Below are 21,159 nucleotides of genomic sequence, written 5' to 3' on the forward strand. Positions count from 1 at the left end.
AAAGGAAAGGAAAGGAAAGGAAAGGAAAGGAAAGGAAAGGAAAGGAAAGGAAAGGAAAGGAAAGGAAAGGAAAGGAAAGGAAAGGAAAGGAAAGGAAAGGAAAGGAAAGGAAAGGAAAGGAAAGGAAAGGAAAAAGGAAAAGGTAAAGAAAAAGAAAAAAGAAAAGGAGAAAAGGAGAAAAGGAAAGAGAAAAGAAAGGACACCAAAACCCATCAAACCCCAGAGTTCAAATGTTACAAGACCACAGACATAGAAACTTTTCTGCCTCTTTTCCAGTGAGGAAACAATCCCAGCAGCTCTGCTGGAACAAGAACAATTCTGGGCCACAAGGAGAACAAAAACAACATTTCAGTGAGACAAGGGCAGATATTCCAAGGCAGAGTGAGGAGTTTCTGACATCAGGGCAGGACAGAGGCCAGGCAGTGGCAGAGGGAGGGAAGGACACCTGGCACTGACCCTGAACCTCCCTGCACAGACACCTCCCAGGCTGAGTTTGGCTCTCCAAACCATCATTAATGTTTACCAGGCCCAGAAAGATGTGCAGCTTTCAAGTCTCAGATAACCCCAAAGTGCAAAGCCATTCACACTCCACGCTCAGCAGCTCTCAAAGATAAAAAAAGCAGATTATTCCCTTTAAACTCTCCTGGCACCAGCTCATGGCTCCAGCTGGACTATGGCATGGCTAAAACCATGGCTGCAAAACCATGTTTAAAAAAAAAAAGCTTTAACATTGCACATTTCAGGGTTTCAGTGTCAGTCTTCAGTGCCTGACCACCAAGAGATGATTCGCTCTGATTACCAGCTCAGATTTACCAAATATCTTGCATTCATATATATTTTTTATATTTTCACTTTTATATTTCACCAGACATTCCCCTAGGTAAGAAATCATGTAAATATAATGATTACGATAATAAATAAATAGAAATAATAGCTATTTTAGATAATAATGTCTATTTTAGACAATAATTGTTATTTTAGACAATAATAACTATTTTAGACAATAATTGCTATTTTAGACAATAATAACTATTTTAGACAATAATGGCTATTTTAGACACTTGGTGCAAACCTCAGCAGGTTTCAATAAATAATTTCTGATGAGAAGATGGGAGTTGCATATTCTTGACCTGACTGAACTTGTTTTGACTGGGAAATTCTCTACAAAATAAAAATATTCACAGCTTATGTTAAGGAAGGAACTAAAATAATTGGATTGACCAACTAATTTTGATAATATATCTGGGAAATAGAGGCTGCTTGGCAGATAAAGTGATTTGCATTTCTTCTAAGTGAGTTAACTCATAAACCCCACAATATAAAGCTATGAAAGGGATTTCAATTTCCTTCTAAAACCTATTCCAAGTTAAGCCCAATAGATTCACTTTCAATTTTGCAGTAAAATGTGCTTTGAGATTTCAAAACTCCATTTTTCTCAAGCTGTTTTTAAAACTCCAGGATTCTCAAACTCCTGTTTTTGCTTATGGAGCCAGTTGAAAAAATTCAACCAACCAAAAAGGAGAAGAGAATTTCTCTTTTTGAACACCTGCAGGGTTCTGCATGAGCACACCCAAGAACAGCAAAGTCAGGGAACAAATTTCTCTTTTCACTGAAGCATTTGACTGAATCAGTGACCCACCACCTCCTAAAGTGATTTTTTACCATAGAACAGAGATTTCTCTGAGCTTCAGGGGAGCCTAAGCATTATATAAATGTATTTTGGTCTTTCCTGGGCAAAAATCAGCCAAACTGCTTTGTTCCCACAGCATGAAAAGATGGGATCTTCACAGGGAATCACAACAACTCCATGGACACATCCAGAACAACTGCACCTGAAATTCGTGTTTGCAAATAATTCCTGTGGTGGAGGCAGCAGGTTCAGCTCCTTCCCCACTCCTCCCCACCTTTAAACACTGAATTTAACTCCCAAGAGCAGAAATCTTCACAAATTCCCACTGAAGTGGCCCAAATCTGAGAGAGATGAAACAAGCCATTCAGAAATGCTGCTTGGACATGGCCACTGAGAAGCAAAATAAAACCTGGCCCAAACAAACCACCCAAAGTTACTTAAGCAGCATTTTTTAGATGTAAGCCATATTTAGAAGCTTAAAAAAAAAAAACCAAACCAATAAAAAAAAAGAGAGACCAGGTTTAAACACAAGGCCATTGCTGCAGTTATTTACACAATAAAAATGAAAACATGGTGAGCTCTGTCCATAAGAGAAGAGCTGCTGTTGCAGAGGAGTTATTCGTGGCAGGACGTGGGCTCTGTTTGTTTGTCTTTCCAGCAGCCAGGAGGGGAAAGCAATCATTAACTCCTCCAAGCACAGATAAAAGGCAGGGCTGCACCCCAGAGCATCCTCCTCCTCCTCAGCACCTGATTTCAAACTGTTTCATCATCGCTCATGTCCCAGATCTGCAACAAAAAAAGGAATTTTAGGTTGTGCACTTGAAATATGCTCTTAAAATGCTCTGGAAAATTCACATTTCTGTTTAAAAGCAATAATAAATAGCATTTTATGAACTGCTGACTAGCACCAATGGAGCATTACAGAAAATTCAGTATTTTTCTCTCAACAACCGTATACCAACAAGTATTTGTCATCTTGGGGATATTTTTAACACTTACTTTTCAGCATTTGTCACTTTGGTTATTTGGTATTTATTATCATTTACAGACAAGAAATCAATTTGGTTATTTTCTATTTATTGTCATTTACAGATAATAAATGTGGCTATTTGCAAATTTATTATCATTTATAGTGAGTTTTCTTTTTTTGGTAATCTTGGGGGGTATTTTTAACATCTATTTTTCAGCATTTGTCACTTTGGCTATTTGGTATTTATTACCATTTACAGGCAATAAATCAATGTGGCTATTTGCGATTTATTATCATTTACAGATAAATCAATGTGGCTGTTGCTATCTATTATCATTCAAAGTAAGGGTTTTTTATAATCTTGGGGGTATTTTTAACATTTACTTTTCAGCATTTGTCACTGGCTATTTGGTATTTATCATCATTTACAGATAATAAATCAATGTGGCTATTTGCTATTCATTGTCATTTAGAGATAATCAATAAATAAATTTGATATTTATTATCATTTATAGTAAGTTTTTTTTGTAATCTTGGGGGTATTTTTAACATCTACTTTTCAGCATTTTTCACTTTGGTTTTTTGGTATTTATTATCATTTACAGAAAAGAAATTAATTTGGTTATTTATTATTTATTGCCATTTACAGATAACAAATAAATTGGCTATTTGCACTTTATTACCATTTAAAGATTATAAATCAATGTGGCTCTTTGCTATTTATTATCATTTAAAGTAAGGGTTTTTTTGTAATCTTTGGGGGTATTTTTAACACCTCCTTTTCAATGTTTGTCACTTTGGCTATTTGGTATCTATTACCACTTACAGTTAACAAATCAATGTGGCTATTTGCTATTTATTATCATTTACAGATAAATCAATGTGGCTGTTGCTATCTATTATCATTCAAAGTAAGGGTTTTTTTATAATCTTGGGGGTATTTTTAACATCTACTTTTCAGCATTTGTCACTTTGGTTATTTGGTATTTATTATCATTTAAAGATAATAAATAAATATGCCTATTTTCTATTTATTACCATTTACAGATTTTACAGATAATAAATCAATGTGGCTATTTGCAATTTATTATCATATACAGAAAAGAAATCAATTTGGTTATTTGTTATTTATTGTCATTTACAGATAATAAATGCGGCTATTTGGCATTTATTATAATTTACAGTTTGGCATTGGCACACACTTCATGTGAATAATCACTTCCAATAAAAAGCTTATTTTACTAAACACTGCAGAGAAATTCGAGACATTGATAAAGAATTAATTGGTCATTTTCCACTTAGATATTAGATCTCACAAATAGCATCTGAAGGACAAGGAATTATGTGGAAATTTGGACTTTTTTACTGCTTAAAAAAGAATTAAACTACACCTTTTTTTTCTGCTATATAATATTATTGTACTTTTATTTTCTGACTTGCCCTTGGCCAGTAAATGGTTCTAGAGTGGGGAAAAATGAACATTTCCCCAGAATATCCAGGTGTCCTGTGAACACACTGAGGTGCAGTGGTGGAAATTCCCAGCAGGGATTTGCAGAGCTCTCTGGGGGGAGAAAATATTCTCATTAAATCTTCCAAGCTTTTCCTTCCTGAGCAACAGGGATGCTCCTAAAACACCTTTTCTGATATTTATTCTGATATTTGTTCTGATATTTATTCTGATATTTATTCTGATATTTCTCAGAGGTTCAGCTCATGGCAAAGCCCCTCTTTGCACCTGGCAGGGTTTAAGCTCAGGATTGACTTGGTACTGAGCCTTGTGCTGGATTTAATCCCACCAACAGCGAGTTCATAAAGCTGCATCTGTGGCTGGGAGCATTTCAAACTTGCCCAAACGATCTGCAACACTTGTGGAGTGCTGCAGATGACACATGACAAGTGGTTTGGAGCAGAAACACAAAAATGCCATTTTTGCAGAGCACACAGCCCCCAGAAATCCCCGAGCAAAGGAGCAGCAGCGTTCCTGTGCCCCGGGGGAAATCAAACACAACTCGTGCGCTGGCATGCAGTGGCCAGCTGAGTTAATCTCTCATTTTACATCCTGGCCACTAAAATCCATCCAGCCCCCCTGGCAGCAGCTCCTTGGGCTGTAAATTCTTCAGGGCACAAAGCAGGGTTTGACATGCACCCAGTGCCTGGACAATGGGGCACTGTTCTCACTGCAGTGGGCAGACAAATAAAAAATACAAATAACCCCTTTTCTACACAGGCAACAATTGACCTACAGCTTTAATAAACCCTCAGAGGGAAAAAAAAAATGGACTACTTCTGGAATTTAAAAACGTTCTGAAAAATCACTTCCAATCCAGCTGGGGAAAGAAATAAAATCAAAGGAAAACTCTAATGGCAAGGTTTTGTCTGTTCCTAGAAGAGGCACGAAATGGTGGTGTAAATCCTTATGGAAAATGCCAAGGAACAGTTTGCTTACAAAAAGAAAAAAAAGAGTTTTCATCCTGCCCTAGATGAGCAGCTCGGAGCCTGCCAAGGCAAACACAAATGTCCAGCTCGCCAGTCAGGGTCAAGGATGTGGAAAATAAATACAAAAACCCAAATCTTTAAATAGAGTTTAGGGATGATTCAAGGCAGAGAAAAGCAGAAATCCCAAGCTCAGACAGTCCCCCTAGCCCAGAGCCTGAAAAGAAAGCAGGACTGACAAGGAAACTCCCTCCTATCCAAAGCTCAGCTCTCTCTGAACAAAAAGGAGGCTTTGAACAAAAAATATTCACAAAAACACTGAAAATGAGGTTACCAGGTACTTAACCAACACTCAAACATCCTGGGTTGAGAAGGATGATTTTTAAATGCTTGAAAGTATTTTCTCTCCAGAACAGAGTTTTATAAGCAGTTTACACTTCATGCAATCCCAGAACCATTAAACCATAGAATGCCTTGGGTTGAAAGGGACTTAAAGCTGATTTTTATTCCATGGGCAGGGACAACTTCCACTATCCCAAATTGCTCCAACCCAAATCCAACCTGGCCTTGGACACTTTCAAAATTCCAGCACAGCATTTTCTATGATTTAGAAACAAGCAGGGTTTTTAATGAAAAGAGAACGCATTCAATTAAATTCATTTGTATTTTACTGAATATGAATATGAATATGAATATTTAATTAAGTAGATATAAATAATATACATAATATATCATATATCATATATCATATATCATATATCATATATCATATATCATATATCATATATTATATATTATATAGTATATAGTATATAGTATATAGTATATAATATATAGTACATATATTATATATTATATATTATATAATATTATATATTATATTATATTTTATTGACATAAAATATAAAATATAAATATATGATATATTTAAATATAAGTATAAATATATTTAATTAATTAAATAAAATCAATTTAATTTATATTTAATATCAATTCGATATATCTAACAAATAGATACAGAGATATCTTAACAAATTACACGCAGAGGGAAGAAGAAAACCCAAAACAAAAGAGGAAAATTCAATGCAGAAGTTAACAATTGCAAATTGACTTTAAGAAAACAAACTCCATGGGATTGTGCAAAGGAAATTGTGTGTAACACTGACAGCAGAATCATCACAGGCTCCTGACTAAGAGCAATAAATGTTTTCAAAAATGATGTGTAAACTTTAATAGGTGATGACTGTGCAAACTCTGGGGATGACTTCAAAAGAGTGAACCTTGTAAGAGAGGAAATAAAATACAGAAAGGCAAGAAAGACACTGTGTGAAATGACTGTCAAAAGAGTCTGGTTTGGATCTGAATGATGTGAATTTGGATTTTTTCATGTCTCCTCTGTCCTGCAGCACACCTGCTCTTATGTGTACTATCAAAAAATGGATAGTACAGATATAAAGGCAAACCCAAACCCAGCTCCAGAGCCACAATTCCCACTGATTTTCCACACCTCCAGACTGCACTTTCAATAAATCCAATGGAATTTGAAGTCTTGCATGTCCTGCCTAGCACAGCAACACCTGCAAACTGAATTTCCACAACAGCAGCTCCAAAACTGGTGCTCAACCACCCAGGCTTTGCATCTCCCAGTTAAGTTCCTTTTAAGAGAGGAAATCAAATACAGAAAGCCAAGAAAGACATTGTATGAAATGACTGTCAAAAGAGTCTGCTTTCCAAAGCAAGCTGTAAATTTGGATTTTTTTTCATGTCTCCTCTGTCCTGCAGCACACCTGCTCTTCTGTGTACTATCAAAAAATGGATAGTACAGATAGAAAGGCAAACCCAAACCCAGCTCCAGGCAAAGAGAGAAGTCAGGGAATGAGGAGATCATGGAGGAGCTGCCAGCCCCACCCAGCCTGCACAAACTTGGGCACATGAGCTGAATTCACCTCCTCCTTCCAATACCTGCTCTTCCGTTCAAGCTTCTGAAATTTCACATGCAAATTCTGGATGTTCAGGAGAAGGGAAGAATTCCCACATACGTTTCCTTGCAAGTCCAGCTATTATTTTTGTCAATAATAGGAAGAATGAGGAAGGAGAAAGCCACAATTCCGACTGATTTTCCACAGCTCCAGACTGCACTTCCAATAAATCCAATGGGATTGGGAGTCTTGCATGTCCTGCCTAGCACAGAACACCTGAAAACTGAATTTCCACAACAACAGCTCCAGAACTGGTGCTCACCCAGGCAGGCTTTGCATCTTCCAATTAACATCTGTGATTCAACCAGATAATGATTGTTTATCTTCTGAATAAACTTGCAAGAATAGAAATGGACCTTGAGGGGATTCTGAGGAGTTTCTTGCCTCCAAAGTGCCAACCAAGCAAGCAAACCCCACACGTGCTGTTTTCTACACACAAGTGAGGTTAATTTACAGACACATGGAGCAAAACATGGTGCTCAGGAGGACCTGGAGGAGATTTTTTTTTATGCAAACCACAGGGTTTGCTGTGCTGTGAATGCTTCACATATGGTGGGGAGTAAGGAGTAAAATTCTAAAGGCTGAAAATGAAATGTGCCATCAATCAAAGAGCACAGCTGAGGCTCACATGAGGCTTCACTGAGCAACCATCAAATCTCACTCTGTGATTTAGAAACAATCAGGGTTTTTAATGAATAGACAACACGTTCAAGCAACTTGTTGCTGCTTTACAGCAGTAAAATGTGAGTTTTTTGATAGCTATGAGGTAAATCATGTTCTTTACCACACAGAGGATACATCAGGATTCTGGCAGCCTAAATCCCTTTGCAGTGGATATCTGGCACCAGTGGGTCCTTGCTGGATGCATTGTGCAGCTGCAGGCAGCCAGAGGAGAAGCCCTAAAATGGGAAAATAACAAAGCCTGGCTGGGTGACACCAGTTTGGGGCTGTGCTTGTGGAAGTTCAGTTTGCAGGTTCCAGGTGTTCTGTGCTGGGGAGGAAATGCAGGACTCAGCTCCACTGCATTTATTGAGAGAGCAGTCTGGAAAATCAATCAATCTGTGGGAATTGGGGGCTTTCCCCTCCTCATTCTTCCTATTATTTATTATTCCATATATTCCTGTTATTATTTATTTATCTATTTGTGTGCACATGTGGCTGAATGTGCTGAGGTGCCCTGGCCAGGCTGCACCTACCCCTGTACAGTTCCACTGGATTTATTGAAAGTGCAGTCTGGAAGATCAATCAATCAATCTGTGGGAATTGGGGGCTTTCCCCTCCTCATTCTTCCTATTATTTATTATTCTAGATATTCCTGTTATTATTTATTTATTTATTATTTCTTTATTTGTGTGGACATGTGGCTGAATGTGCTGTGATACCCCGGCCAGGTTGCACCACCCGCTGTGGGACTCAGTTCCAGTGATTTATTGGAAGTGCAGTCTGGAAAATCAATCAATAAGTCAATCAATCAATCTGTGGGAATTGGGGGCTTTTCCCTCCTCATTCTTCCTATCATTTATTATTCTAGATATTACTGTTATTTATTTATTTATTTATTTATTTATTTATTTATTTTATTTTATTTATTTGTGTGGACATGTGGCTGGATTATTTATTTATTTATTCATTTATCTATCTATCTATTTGTGTGCACATGTGGCTGAATGTGCTGAGGTGCCCTGGCCAGGCTGCACCTACCCCTGTACAGTTCCACTGGATTTATTGAAAGTGCAGTCTGGAAGATCAATCAGTCAATCTGTGGGAATTGGGGGCTTTCCCCTCCTCATTCTTCCTATTATTTATTATTCTAGATATTCCTGTTATTTATTATTTATTTATTTGTTCATTTATTTATTTATTTATGTGGACATGTGACTGGACTATTTATTTATTTATTTACTTACTTATTTGTGTGGACATGTGGCTGAATTAACTAATTAATTAATTAATGTGGACACGTGGCTGAATTATTTATTTATTTATTTATTTATTTATTTGGACATGTGGCTATTTATTTGTTTATTTATTTGTTTATTTACTTATTTATTTGTGTGGACACATGGCTGAATGTGCTGAGGTGCCCTGGCCAGGCTGCACCACCCTCTGTGGGACCTCAGGAACAGCACCCAAAACCAAAGTACACCCTGAATTTATTAAATCCCTGCAAGCCCCAGCCTGCAGCCCGTGCAGACACACTGAGGGGGTGATTACAAAGCCCAGCACCCTCCTCTCATCCCTCCCTCTGCACAGGGATCCCTTCCCTCATTTCCCTCAAACCCAGCACATTTTGAGTTTTCCCCACTCAGCAATTCCCTCCCCATCCCCCTTTCCCACACGAAAGAAGCCCCAAAATCTCCCACTAAGGGGGGATTTTGCTTTGCTCAGACTGAGCAGGGCACTCCTCACTGTCCAAGATCCAGGAATAAATAATAACAATAAATAAATAAATAATAAATTTAAAATAAAGAAATAAATCATTAAGAAATATCAGGAATATATAGAATAATAAATTATAGGAAGTGCTCAGGGCACTTCTCACTGTACAAGATCCAAGAATTATCAATAATAATAATAATAATAATAATAATAATGGAAGGAAGGAAGGAAGGAAGGAAGGAAGGAAGGAAGGAAGGAAGGAAGGAAGGAAGGAAGGAAGGAAGGAAGGAAGGAAGGAAGGAAGGAAGGGAGAGAGGAAGGGAGGAAGAGAGGAAGGGAGAAAGAAAGAAAGGGAGAAAGAGAGAGAGAGAAGAAAGAAAGAAAGAAGGAAAGAAAGAAAGAAAGAAAGAAAGAAAGAAAGAAAGAAAGAAAGAAAGAAAGAAAGAAAGAAAGAAAGAAAGAAAGAAAGAAAGAAAGAAAGAAAGAAAGAAAGAAAGAAAGAAAGAAAGAAAGAAAGAAAGAAAGAAAGAAAGAAAGAAAGAAAGAGAAAGAAAGAAAGAAAGAAAGAAAGAAAGAAAGAAAGAAAGAAAGAAAGAAAGAAAGAAAGAAAGAAAGAAAGAAAGAAAGAAAGAAAGAAAAGAAAAGAAAGAAAAGAAAGAAAGAAAAGAAAAGAAAAGAAAGAAAAGAAGGAAGATATAACAGGAATATATGGAATAATAAATAATAGGAAGAATGAGGAGGGGAAAGCCCCCAATTCCCACAGATTGATTGATTTTCCAGACTGCTCTCAATAAATGCAGTGGAGCTGAGTCCTGCATTTCCTCCCCAGCACAGAACACCTGGAACCTGCAAACTGAACTTCCACAAGCACAGCCCCAAACTGGTGTCACCCAGCCAGGCTTTGTTATTTTCCCATTTTAGGGCTTCTCCTCTGGCTGCCTGCAGCTGCACAATGCATCCAGCAAGGACCCACTTGTGCTCCAAGACCTCATCCTACAGTCATTCCCCCAATTTTTTTTTTAAATAAAGACCTTCTAACTTCCTCTAATTCAGCCATACCCAGAATCAGGCCACAATCTGAATATTTACCTATCACATATTTCATCCTGACACATCGATTCCAAACTTAAACATACAGAAATTAACCTAAAAAAATAAAAATCAAATCCAAGGCTTACAAAAACTGCATTTCTTTCTTCAAGCTCTTTATTTAAGCAGCAGGTGCAGCAAAGGATGGATAATTTCTCCCTGCACACAGTGGCCCCATCCTGGTTGACAAATCCCTGGCCTCCCTTGTACCCCCACAAATTCCATTTTTCTGTCTCTGCTCCCCAGCCTTCCCTTCACTATCTTGCAATAAAATCAAGTCCATCAACCTTGCACATTATTTTTTTTGTTGTTTTTCAGTGTTGGTGGCCCTGACTGCTGCTTATTTTGCCATTCCAACCTTTCCAAAATTCTGTATTTTCAGCCCACAGCCCCAGCTTGCAAGGTCAGGGTGATGGGGATTCTCATTTCAATCTCAGCAAACAAACTCTTCTACAGGTTCCTCTTGTATAAATCTTTTTTTAAATACAACACTTAAAAGCACAGAATTTAGGTTGGAAGGGACCTTAGAGCCTAAACATCTTGTAGAACTGGCACCTGAAGGGCTTTGAAAGCTGTTTTTAAGAGCAGAACAGAAAAAGGCAATTAAACAGCACAGAAAATATTTATTTACAAATAAACCTTTAGCTAGAAGTTATTCTTAATATCCTCAGTTCCAAGCAGTAGCACCAAGCACTAATTCATCCCTCCTGGGTTCAGAGCAGTTTTCCCAGGTATTCACAGAAAAGGACATGAAAACATTCACAAAAAGGTTTTTTTTTGGTCACCACTAACAATTAATGAAACAATACAAAAAAAGAGAAACAAACAAAAATGCACACGGGGGTTTTTCTGGTATAAAAGTGCCCCAGACAGATTTCCTTCCATTGTTCCTTTTTTATGAGGGAAGAAAAGTCCCAAAGCACAGCAGCAGCAAACACAAACCCCATTTCTCTCCTGTTTTTGGGCTAAAAAGGGTATTTTTTAGGGCACAGCACTGGAACTGCTGCAAAGCCTCCAAGGGGAGACTTTTAAATTCCTTTCTTTGATAAGCATATCAAATCTTATTTAATTTCTATTACCAAGCCTTTTCTTCAGGCTCTTAAAAACTGCAAACAAGTGGGAAAATAAACAAACAAATAAATAAACACACCCCAAGCACGTTTGATGATGCCATTATTCTGTTTTGGGTGGGATTTTTAATTTCATTTTGCTACCACCAACAGGCAGCTGTCCAAGGAGAAGGTGTGCTTGAAGGAAGCCACAATTAATGGAAATTCTGTCAAAGGGATTATTAACTCTGGTAGCAAGCCTTTGACAGAAATGAAAATAAAATTGTAGTGTTGAATAGTGTATGTTTGAATTCTTCTATCACCTTCCCCCTTTGATGTGCCCAGGTTTGACATTAAAAATAAAACTCTAAGTTTATCATATTTATAAGATCTGCAGAAAAATTGATAGTACAGATATAAAGGCAAATTTCCTTTCAAAGCTTGTATAGGAAATGTGGATTGGGCACATAAAGGGATCTCAGAATAATCTCGGAATCCATTTCTACACCTGAATTTCTACACCTACATTTGAATTTGCTGTAAATCCAGAATTTGCCATGTCCCACTGCATCATTTTAACCCCCAGGTGATGCAGAACTGCTGTCAGAAGCCTCTAAATGAGCTTTCAGGCGATAAAAACCAAACATTTGGTAATTCCTGATTAAAAAGGAGCAGCAGATTAACTCCACAACTGAGCTGCAGGAATGAAATATGCACAAATAATGAGGAGATTTTAAAAGATGGGACTCAAGGGACACTCAGTGCTCCAAGGGGCTCAGAATCCCTGAGCTCCAGGACTCCTCTGGAAATCATTTTTGTCCACCCTTCACCCAAAGCAGGGCCCAGAGCCTCAGGGAGTTCAGCTCCTGTCACAGAGCCACACCAAATTCCAGAATGGTTTGTCCAATTTGGAGTTTTAACAATTCTGACATTTCCCAGCTCCTCCAAGAACCCTGACATGAGATTAAATCGTCTCTTGAAACAAGGATCATCCTGGTTAAATTAGCCCACAGCTGCCAGAAATTTATAAATATTTATTTTATCATCATCATCCTCACCATCCTCATCCTCACAATGCTTCTTCACAGCCCCTGACAGAGCAACACCCTCCTGCCAAGATCAATCTTCCCAAGAGCTTAAAGATGCTGAAATCTGGAATTCTGTTCACCTCAGAGCAGCTAATTCTCATTTATTCCAGGAATTTCATGGAATTAGGATTTTGGGTGGGAGAAGGAACTTGGATTGACATTTTAAAATCAGATCATGAGGGGACACTGCCCCTGAGAACTAAGCAAAAAACTCCAACTCCTTGGATTTGATTTTTTTTTTTAGGGTAATTTCTGTATGTTTAAGTTTGGAATTGATGTGTCAGGATGAAATATGTGATAGGTGAATATTCAGATTGTGGCCTGATTCTGCAATTCTGTTCACCTCAGAGCAGCCAATTCTCATTTATTCCAGGCAGGGCACACTGTGGGAGGAACCATCCTTCAGCCTTCATGGAATTGAGATTTTGGGGTGGGAGAGGAACTTGGATTGACATTTGTAAATCAGATCATGAAGGGGACACTGCCCCTGAGAAGTGGGCAAAAAACTCCAACTCCTTGAATTTGATTTTGATTTATTATTTGATATAATATATATTATAAATAACTTTTTTGGATCAAATCCTCCTTGGATTTGATTTTTTTTTTAGGTTAATTTCTGTATGTTTAAGTTTGGAATTGATGTGTCAGGATGAAATATGTGATAGGTGAACATTCAGATTGTGGCCTGATTCTGCAATTCTGTTCACCTCAGAGCAGCCAATTCTCATTTATTCCAGGCAGGGCACACTGTGGGAGGAACCATCCTTCAGCCTTCATGGAATTGAGATTTTGGGTGACAGAAAGAACTTGGATTGACATTTGTAAATCAGATCATGAGGGGACACTGCCCCTGAGAAGTGGGCAAAAAACTCCTCCTCCTTGGGTTTGATTTTTTAATTTATTTTTAGGTTAATTTCTGTATGTTTAAGTTTGGAATTGATATGTCAAGATGAAATATGTGATAGGTGAATATTCAGATTGTGGCCTGATTCTGGGTATAGCTGAATTAGAGGAAGTTAGAAGGTCTTTTAAAAAAAATTCTACAAGGGGAATAAAAAAATCACAGAAATGCTGGAGGGTTTAGTAACTGGTTGGAGAGCACAGATCATTTTCAGATGAGCAGAGATTCCCATATCAATAAAAAGAATTATTGGAAGGTCACCTAACCCAGACTGAGACAAGTTTCAGCATTTCAAGTTTGATCAATCCCACTCTACCCTCAGCAAACACAAGCAAAATATACATTATTCTAAATAATTCCAAACTCAACAACAGGGATCCTTTTCAGCTCAATTCCCACGATCAGAAAATAACATTTGGCAGGAAAAACGAGCACATGTCCCACATGCAGTTATGTCACTTAAAATGAGAATTTTGTGCACAGCTTTAGCATCACCCAACTCCCCCTCATGCACCGAGGAACAGAAAACTTGAAATGCACTCAAAATATGAATCCATGAAAAGCTGGATTTACCCAGTGACCTCACTAATCCCATCATTGCTTCCATGGAGATCCATGTGTGTGTACACAACATTTCTGTCTTGTGGGGGAGGCAGAAGGAGGCAGGGAAAGCTTCCTCCTCTCTCCTCTTTTACAGGAGGAATGCTCCTTATACAGTTAGAAACTGAAATAATTTCTGAAAATATGAATTGAGGGAATTAAATAACACAGTTTGCAGTGTTAAATGCTCAGAGGATAGTGGATTATCAGATTTATTTCATGTCGTATACTGCAGAAATTAGGGGAGATAAATCCATTTGTTTTAAAATCTTACTTGCCAGTTTCCCTCCTGATTTTTCCTGTCAATTTTCCCATCAGCTTTATCCAAATAAATACTACCCAGAAAACTGCAAGTTGCTGGGATAAAAGCTCAAAGAGGAAAAAACCCAGTAATTAAAGGTAAGGTAATGATGTTCTAGAAATAGAACAGGCAGATCAGGTTTCTGGGTTGGTTTGGTTACAAATGGACAGAAAAACCTGAAAACCAGAAGGTGCCTCAGCAGTGAGAGACTTCTGTAAGCACCTGCCCTGCTCTGGAAACATTTGCTAGGCTCTTGCAATAAATTATCAATATATTATCAATAAAATAACAATAAATTATCAATAAAATAACAATGAATGAATGATAACAATAAATTATCAATAATTGATAATTTATTGTTAATTTATTGTTATTTATTGATAACAATCAATTATCCATAAATTAACAATAAATTAACAGTAAACAACACAGGAAGCCTCAACTTCACTCAGAACCTTATGTACTGATTAAAAACCGTATTTCCAACCCAGGTTCTGCTGCAAACCTGTGTCCAAGTGTCAGATTTATCCCTGTGGCACTTCAATTAACACAGAAATGGAACAAACCAGAACTTTGATGAGACTGCGCAGAGATTTTGGGCCTGGAGGCTCTTGCAGGGATCTGGATTCTGCAATTCCCTTCAGAATTGCTTTTGATTTTCTGACCACAGAATTTCAACATCGGCTGGACTGACAGACTGTCTGCAAGCAGTTGTGTCCCAGCTATCAACTTTTGCTTAATTTGAATTTTTCTCTGGAGCTGCTGTGACCAAGTGGGTGCCCTCCTGCTCTGCTGCTGGTTTTTCATTCCCAGGAGCAGAACAATGTTCTCCCAAGCTCCTGAAGGAGGGAGCTGGTCCCTCAGCTGATGGAGACATGGTGGAAGTTGTGGGGAGCAAAGGATGGACATTGGATGACCATGGGTGGTCATTGGTGGCTGTGGTCACCAAGGATGGACACAGACGACCACAGATGACCACAGATGACCACAGATGACCATGGATGACCAGAGATGTCCATGTATGACCATGGAAGGATTGGCATTAGACGACCATGGGTGGTCATTGGTGGCTGTCATCACCAAGGATGGACACTGATGACCACAGATGACCATGGATGACCACAGATGGCCATGGAAGGATGAAGGATGGGCACTGGATGACCATGGGTGGTCACTGGTGGCTGTGGTCACCAAGGATGGACACAGATGACCACAGATGACCATGGAAGGATGAAGGATGGGCACTGGATGACCATGGGTGGTCATTGGTGGCTGTGGACACCAAGGATGGACACAGATGACCACAGGATGACTCCTCCCAAAGCTGCTGGAAGAGTCCATCACCACCCCAACCATTTGGTGTCTCTGAGGGCACTGAACTGTTCAGTGACCCCAAACCAAGCCCACCCTGCTGCACCTCCTCAGCTGTGCTCAGAGGGACAAACACAGCCCCTGGAGAGTGACCCAGCTCCAAAGCAGCCCTGTGATTCCAGGTTTGTCCTGCCCAGCTCAGCAGAGCCCAGCTGCAGCCCAGGAGCTCTGGGGCTGTCCCAGATGTGCCCCAGCAGAGCTCCCAGCTGCTTGCAGGGTTAACAGCTTGTTCTGGCTCACAATTCCCCCATCTGGGGTGCCTTTGATCTTCTGGCCTGCTCTGATTGCAGCTCCAGGAGTTTCTGGGATCACAGAGAACTCCTGAGTCCAGCTGAGAGGGACAGAGTGAAAAGCCACTGAAAATCTGATTGCAGGCAGCAAACAGAGTGAGAGTGGTTTCACAATACAGAATACAGAACTGGGATGTTCAATGGATTGGCCATAAATTGATCCTGAAACAAACAACAGGTCTCCTGTACTATGAGGACAAACTTCACTTCTTCAAGGCACCAAAACTACATTACCCTAAATATCTCATTTTTGTCACTTCACCTCTCCTTCCCCTGCAAAGAAAAATCTGGCAGACTCTTATGAGGTTTTTCTGAATAATTTTGAACAATTAAAGAGTTTGCATTTAAACAGAAAATGGTCAAACACTGCAGGGCCCTTAGGGCTATCCCTCTCTTGCTGGGATTCCCAGGTGATTCCAGGCTCCATCAGCACTCAGCAGGGACGTGTCCCAGAGCACCCACCCAGAACGGCCATTCCTGCTCCATTTGGTGCCAGGAGGAGCAGGCTCCAGCAGCTTTTGGAACATAGAATATGCCAGGAGTGACACCTTCAGAGGTGCCAAAAAAAATTTATATATATAAAACTAAAAATTTATATATTATAAAATATCTATTATAGAAATTATATATTTTATAGTATTATAATTATGATATATTTATATTTTATATTATAGAAATAATAAATTTATACATCTATCTATCTGTATCTATCTATATATCTATACATATCTATCTCTATCTCTATCTCTATCTCTATCTCTATCTATATCTATATCTATATATATACCTCCCCTATATCTCTATTTATATCTATATGTATGCATGTATGTATGTATGTATGTATGTATGTATGTATGTATCTATCTATCTATCTATCTATCTATCTATCTATCTAAAATGTACATCTATATATACTCCCCCCAACCTAAAAGCAGGTTTATACTCTTTTATAAACATTTAAAATTATATTACACTTCTGCAATCACAGAATCCCAGAACAGTTCGGGTTGAGAGGAACCTTAAATCCCACCCAGTGCCACCCCTGCCATGGGCAGGGACACCTCCACTGTCCCAGGCTGCTCCAAGCCCTGTCCAGCCTGGCCTGGGACCCTGCCAGGGATCCCAAGTTCAGCTCCAGAACCTCCTCATTCGCACCCTGATTCCACACCAAATCCCCACATCCCTTTTCCTGGCTCAATGGAACATCCTTGCAAAATGCCAGGGCTGCATTCAACAGTTGTGTAATGCGGAGACTTCAAAAAAACCCCGACCCCAACCCAAACAGCCCCATAAAGGACATGGAACACAGAGCAAAGATTTCCCAGGAGCAGGATTCCACCCAAACATCCTCACTGGGAGCTCAGAAGTTCTTTGTTCTCAAAACTGTATAAATTTTTTATATTTCAACTACAACCTGAGGTTTTGATTTCCTCCACACCAGGCATGGCTGCTTTCCCCCATTTCATTTTTCATTCTGGGCAGCAGAAGATCTTTTCTAATGAGCTAAATCTGAATTAGGGACAATCTTCTGTGCCCCTCTGCACAACATTTAATACAGTTTAGTTGCATTGTGAAGATGAAGCAAAATTTGCCTTCATCTTTAAAGTTACGACCTGTTTCTTTCACAGATAAAAGTTTGTAATGGCCAACATCTAGCACAGACAACCTTGATAAATCATTCCAGACACACACACAGAGAATAAACTTGTTTACAGGGGTGATTTTTACAAATCACAGCTCTATCAGTGCACTTTTTAAGATAAAGCAAGCTTTAAAAATCTTCTTGCTCACACATAATTCACCTAAAGGAATAACTTCCTTTTAAAAAGCAATTTCTTCCTTCTCTAAGACAAACTATCAATGTAACATTTATATATATATATATATATGCATATATATATATATATAAATATTATATATTTAACATATATATATAAAGAGTCTGCAGTGTTTGACCATTTTCTGTTTGAATTCAAACTCTTTATATATATATATATTATATATATAAATAAAAATAAGGTTATTAAACAAGTTAAGCTGTGCTGCCATTATGATGTCAAAAAATTTAATCTTCCAGTGAGTTTAGCATCTCAGCTGAATCTTTTTTATTTTAAAGCTTATTTCTTGCTGGCAGAGGGGGATTGCTATAGGCAAGAGGGGTGGCATTTGTTTTTCATGTGCAGCTCCAGCTGAAAAACCTACACAGCAAATTTAAATATTTAACCAAATGCTGTCTAATTATTTCAATAAATAAATAATCTATAATTAGTACAAACCCATGCTATGTAATTCTCGTTTTGAAAGTCGAGGAGATGTTTTTTTAGTTCATAAGGTTTCTGAAGGATGAAATGAAGCTGTCCTAGTGTGGTGTACTCATTCCCCACTGATCTGATCCTTAAGCATTGTTCAGAGTGAGCTTGGTGATGTAAGGCAGGAGCTGCTCATGGAAATTTCTGTATCTCTTTGTGCAGCCCCACTAAAATCCCAAGAACAACAGCAAAAGTTCCACCACATTAACCAGCAACACAAAACCCACCCAGCCCTTAACAATCCTATCTCAGGTTTGCATCTGCACGCTTCATTTTCTGGGATGAAGAGCAGCCAGGATTTCAGACTGGCTCAGAAATCTCCTCCAATTACCAGAGACAAGGAGGGATGTGAGGGCACAAAGCCCTTCCCAAAATCCCTTTTATCACTATCATCACCATCCCTGTGTGTGTCCAGCTCTGGGTCCTCCAAACCCCATCCTCAGTGCCAGGGCAGCAGGTGATCACTCATCCACCATGGAAAACCTCATTTTGGAGGATTTTCACTTCATTAACAACACCCATTTTACAATGGAAATATATCCCTGAGATACTCAATTATACAATTATGCATTCTCGTTTCTTTCCTACTCTCTGCCCATTAAAAACAACCTCAAAATTTTAGGCTGGAGAAAATGAGAACTTCACTGAAATTGAAGCAGAAATAACCAAGGCAAATAATAAAAACATCATAATTACAAGGTATAATAATCCCTAAAACTAATACTAGATAAACCTTATTTCTGGCTGAGCTTTAATTAGTGATTTCCCTGCTCCGTCTCTTATTCATTGTGCAAAAGCTGCCCCTGGGGATGTCCCTGCAGAGCTCCAGACTCACACTCAGGAGTCTCCACAATAAATAAAAACCTGAGCAGAGCTTCTCAGGGTTTTCCTGTGAGTCATGGTGTCACCAAAGCTGCTGTGGCCAGGAATAAACAGCACTGCATTTTCTGGCTTTGTTCTCACAAAAAGCAAGACCTGCTTCCAGGGAACCCAAAAATCTTGAGGCTGGCAGTGCAGACTGAAGTGTTGCTTGAAAAATTAAAAGTTCCTGAGCAAACCCCCCAGTGAAGAGCCCACGAACAGCTCAAACATCTGTGCACAAAGTGAAAAACTCCTCTCCCAGTTGGGAGCAAGCTGGAACTTGCGTGAGCCCTGCAAACTCCTTAATTGTTGGGAGCAGACAAAGTCTGTTTAGTCATGTCTGCTCAGGGGGAAGGGTATTACAACACATCTGCACTGCCTCTCTCCACACAGGTCAGAGCTGGTTTTCCACCCTTTTATTTCCATCTCAGAACCCCCTCAGCCAGGCTGTGCCCAGGAGCTCCCAAATGAGCAGGGAAAGGACAATCCCCACATGGCTGCAGGGATGTTGTGGAAGAAACAGCTTGTGGCTTTAAAGGTGAAGGCAAAGTTTGCTTCATCTTCACAATTCTATGTTAAATGTTGTTCAGAAGGGCAGAGAAGATTGTCTCTAATTCAGATTTAGCTCATTAGAAAATATCTACTGCTACCCATAATAAAAAATGAAATGGGGAAAAGCAGCCATGCTTGATGTGGAGGAAATCAAAACTTCAGGTTTTAGTTGAAATATAAAAATCTTTACAATGCAACTAAACTATATGTATTTGCCTGTGCCAGGTGTTGGTCACTACAAACTTTTATCTGTGGAAGAAACAGCTCATGACTTTAAAGATGAAGGCAAATTTTGCTTCATCTTTAAACTCTATTAAATGTTGTGCAGAGGGGCAGAGAAGAATGTCTCTAATTCAGATTTAACTCATTAGTAAATATCTTCTGCTACCTATAATGAAAAATGAAATGGGGAAAGCAGCCATGCCTGATGTGGAGGAAATCAAAACGCCAGGTTTTAGTTGCAATATGAAAATTCTATATAATTCTGAGAACAAAGAACTTCAGTGCAATAATGATGATTTTATTTATCACACCAGAAGGGAAATATCAGAGGTACACATGACTTTAAAGATGAAGGCAAACTTTGCTTCATCTTCACAATTCTATATTAAATGTTGTGCAGAGGAGCAGAGAAGAATGTCTCTAATTCAGATTTAGCTCATTAGTAAATATCTTCTGCTACCTATAATAAAAAATGAAATGGGGAAAAGCAGCCATTCCTCATGTGGAGGAAATCAAAACCTCAGCTTTCAGTTGCAAAATAAAAATTTTATACAGTTCTGAGGACAAAGAACTTCAGTAGAATAATGATTATTTTATTTATCACACCAGAAGAGAAATATCAGTGGTACATAACAGCTCTTAAATAACTTCTGTGCTAAAGTAGTAGCACTTGATAGGTTAATGCAGAAGGGGGGTCTGAAAATACAAAATTGACTTTTCTGAGCTCCCAGTGAGGATGATTGGGTGGAATCCTGCTCCTGGGAAAAGTGTGCTTTGTGTTGCACATCCTTTATGGGGCTGTTTGGGTTTAGGAATCCTTGGAGCCATCTCCAAACTGAGCTGCAGTGCCCACTGAGGGCCACAGACCAAACTGGGGCAGGAATTCTAACTGCTGTCTCCATTGCCAAGGGGATGGAGCAGGTAGCAGGATTCTTTCTAAAATATTCTAGCAAGGTTTTTATCCATGTTCCCAACCAGCCAACAGCTCTTCCTGCTCCACAAAGCTGGGTTCATGTCCCAAAAGCAGCAAAATATTTAATATTAGCACATTACACACATTATTTGGGTGCTAATTAGCAGATTACACACATTATTTGGGTGCTAATACATTAGCTCACAAATCTTACTGGTTTGG

General features: G+C 38.8%; 1 protein-coding gene across 1 annotated transcript in view; it reads right to left on the minus strand.

Annotated features, from left to right (window-relative positions):
• Positions 1-2,164: 2,164 nt before the first annotated feature.
• The window catches only part of ATG7 (autophagy related 7), a 94,780-nt gene continuing 75,785 nt past the window's right edge, over positions 2,165-21,159 (minus strand). Inside the window, 1 exon segment of the mRNA XM_058812902.1 lies at positions 2,165-2,416. Coding sequence (XP_058668885.1) covers positions 2,384-2,416 — 33 coding nt within the window. The 3' untranslated portion in view covers positions 2,165-2,383.

Source organism: Ammospiza caudacuta, chromosome 12 (genome assembly GCF_027887145.1).
Source record: "Ammospiza caudacuta isolate bAmmCau1 chromosome 12, bAmmCau1.pri, whole genome shotgun sequence".
Classification (NCBI taxonomy): domain Eukaryota; kingdom Metazoa; phylum Chordata; class Aves; order Passeriformes; family Passerellidae; genus Ammospiza; species Ammospiza caudacuta.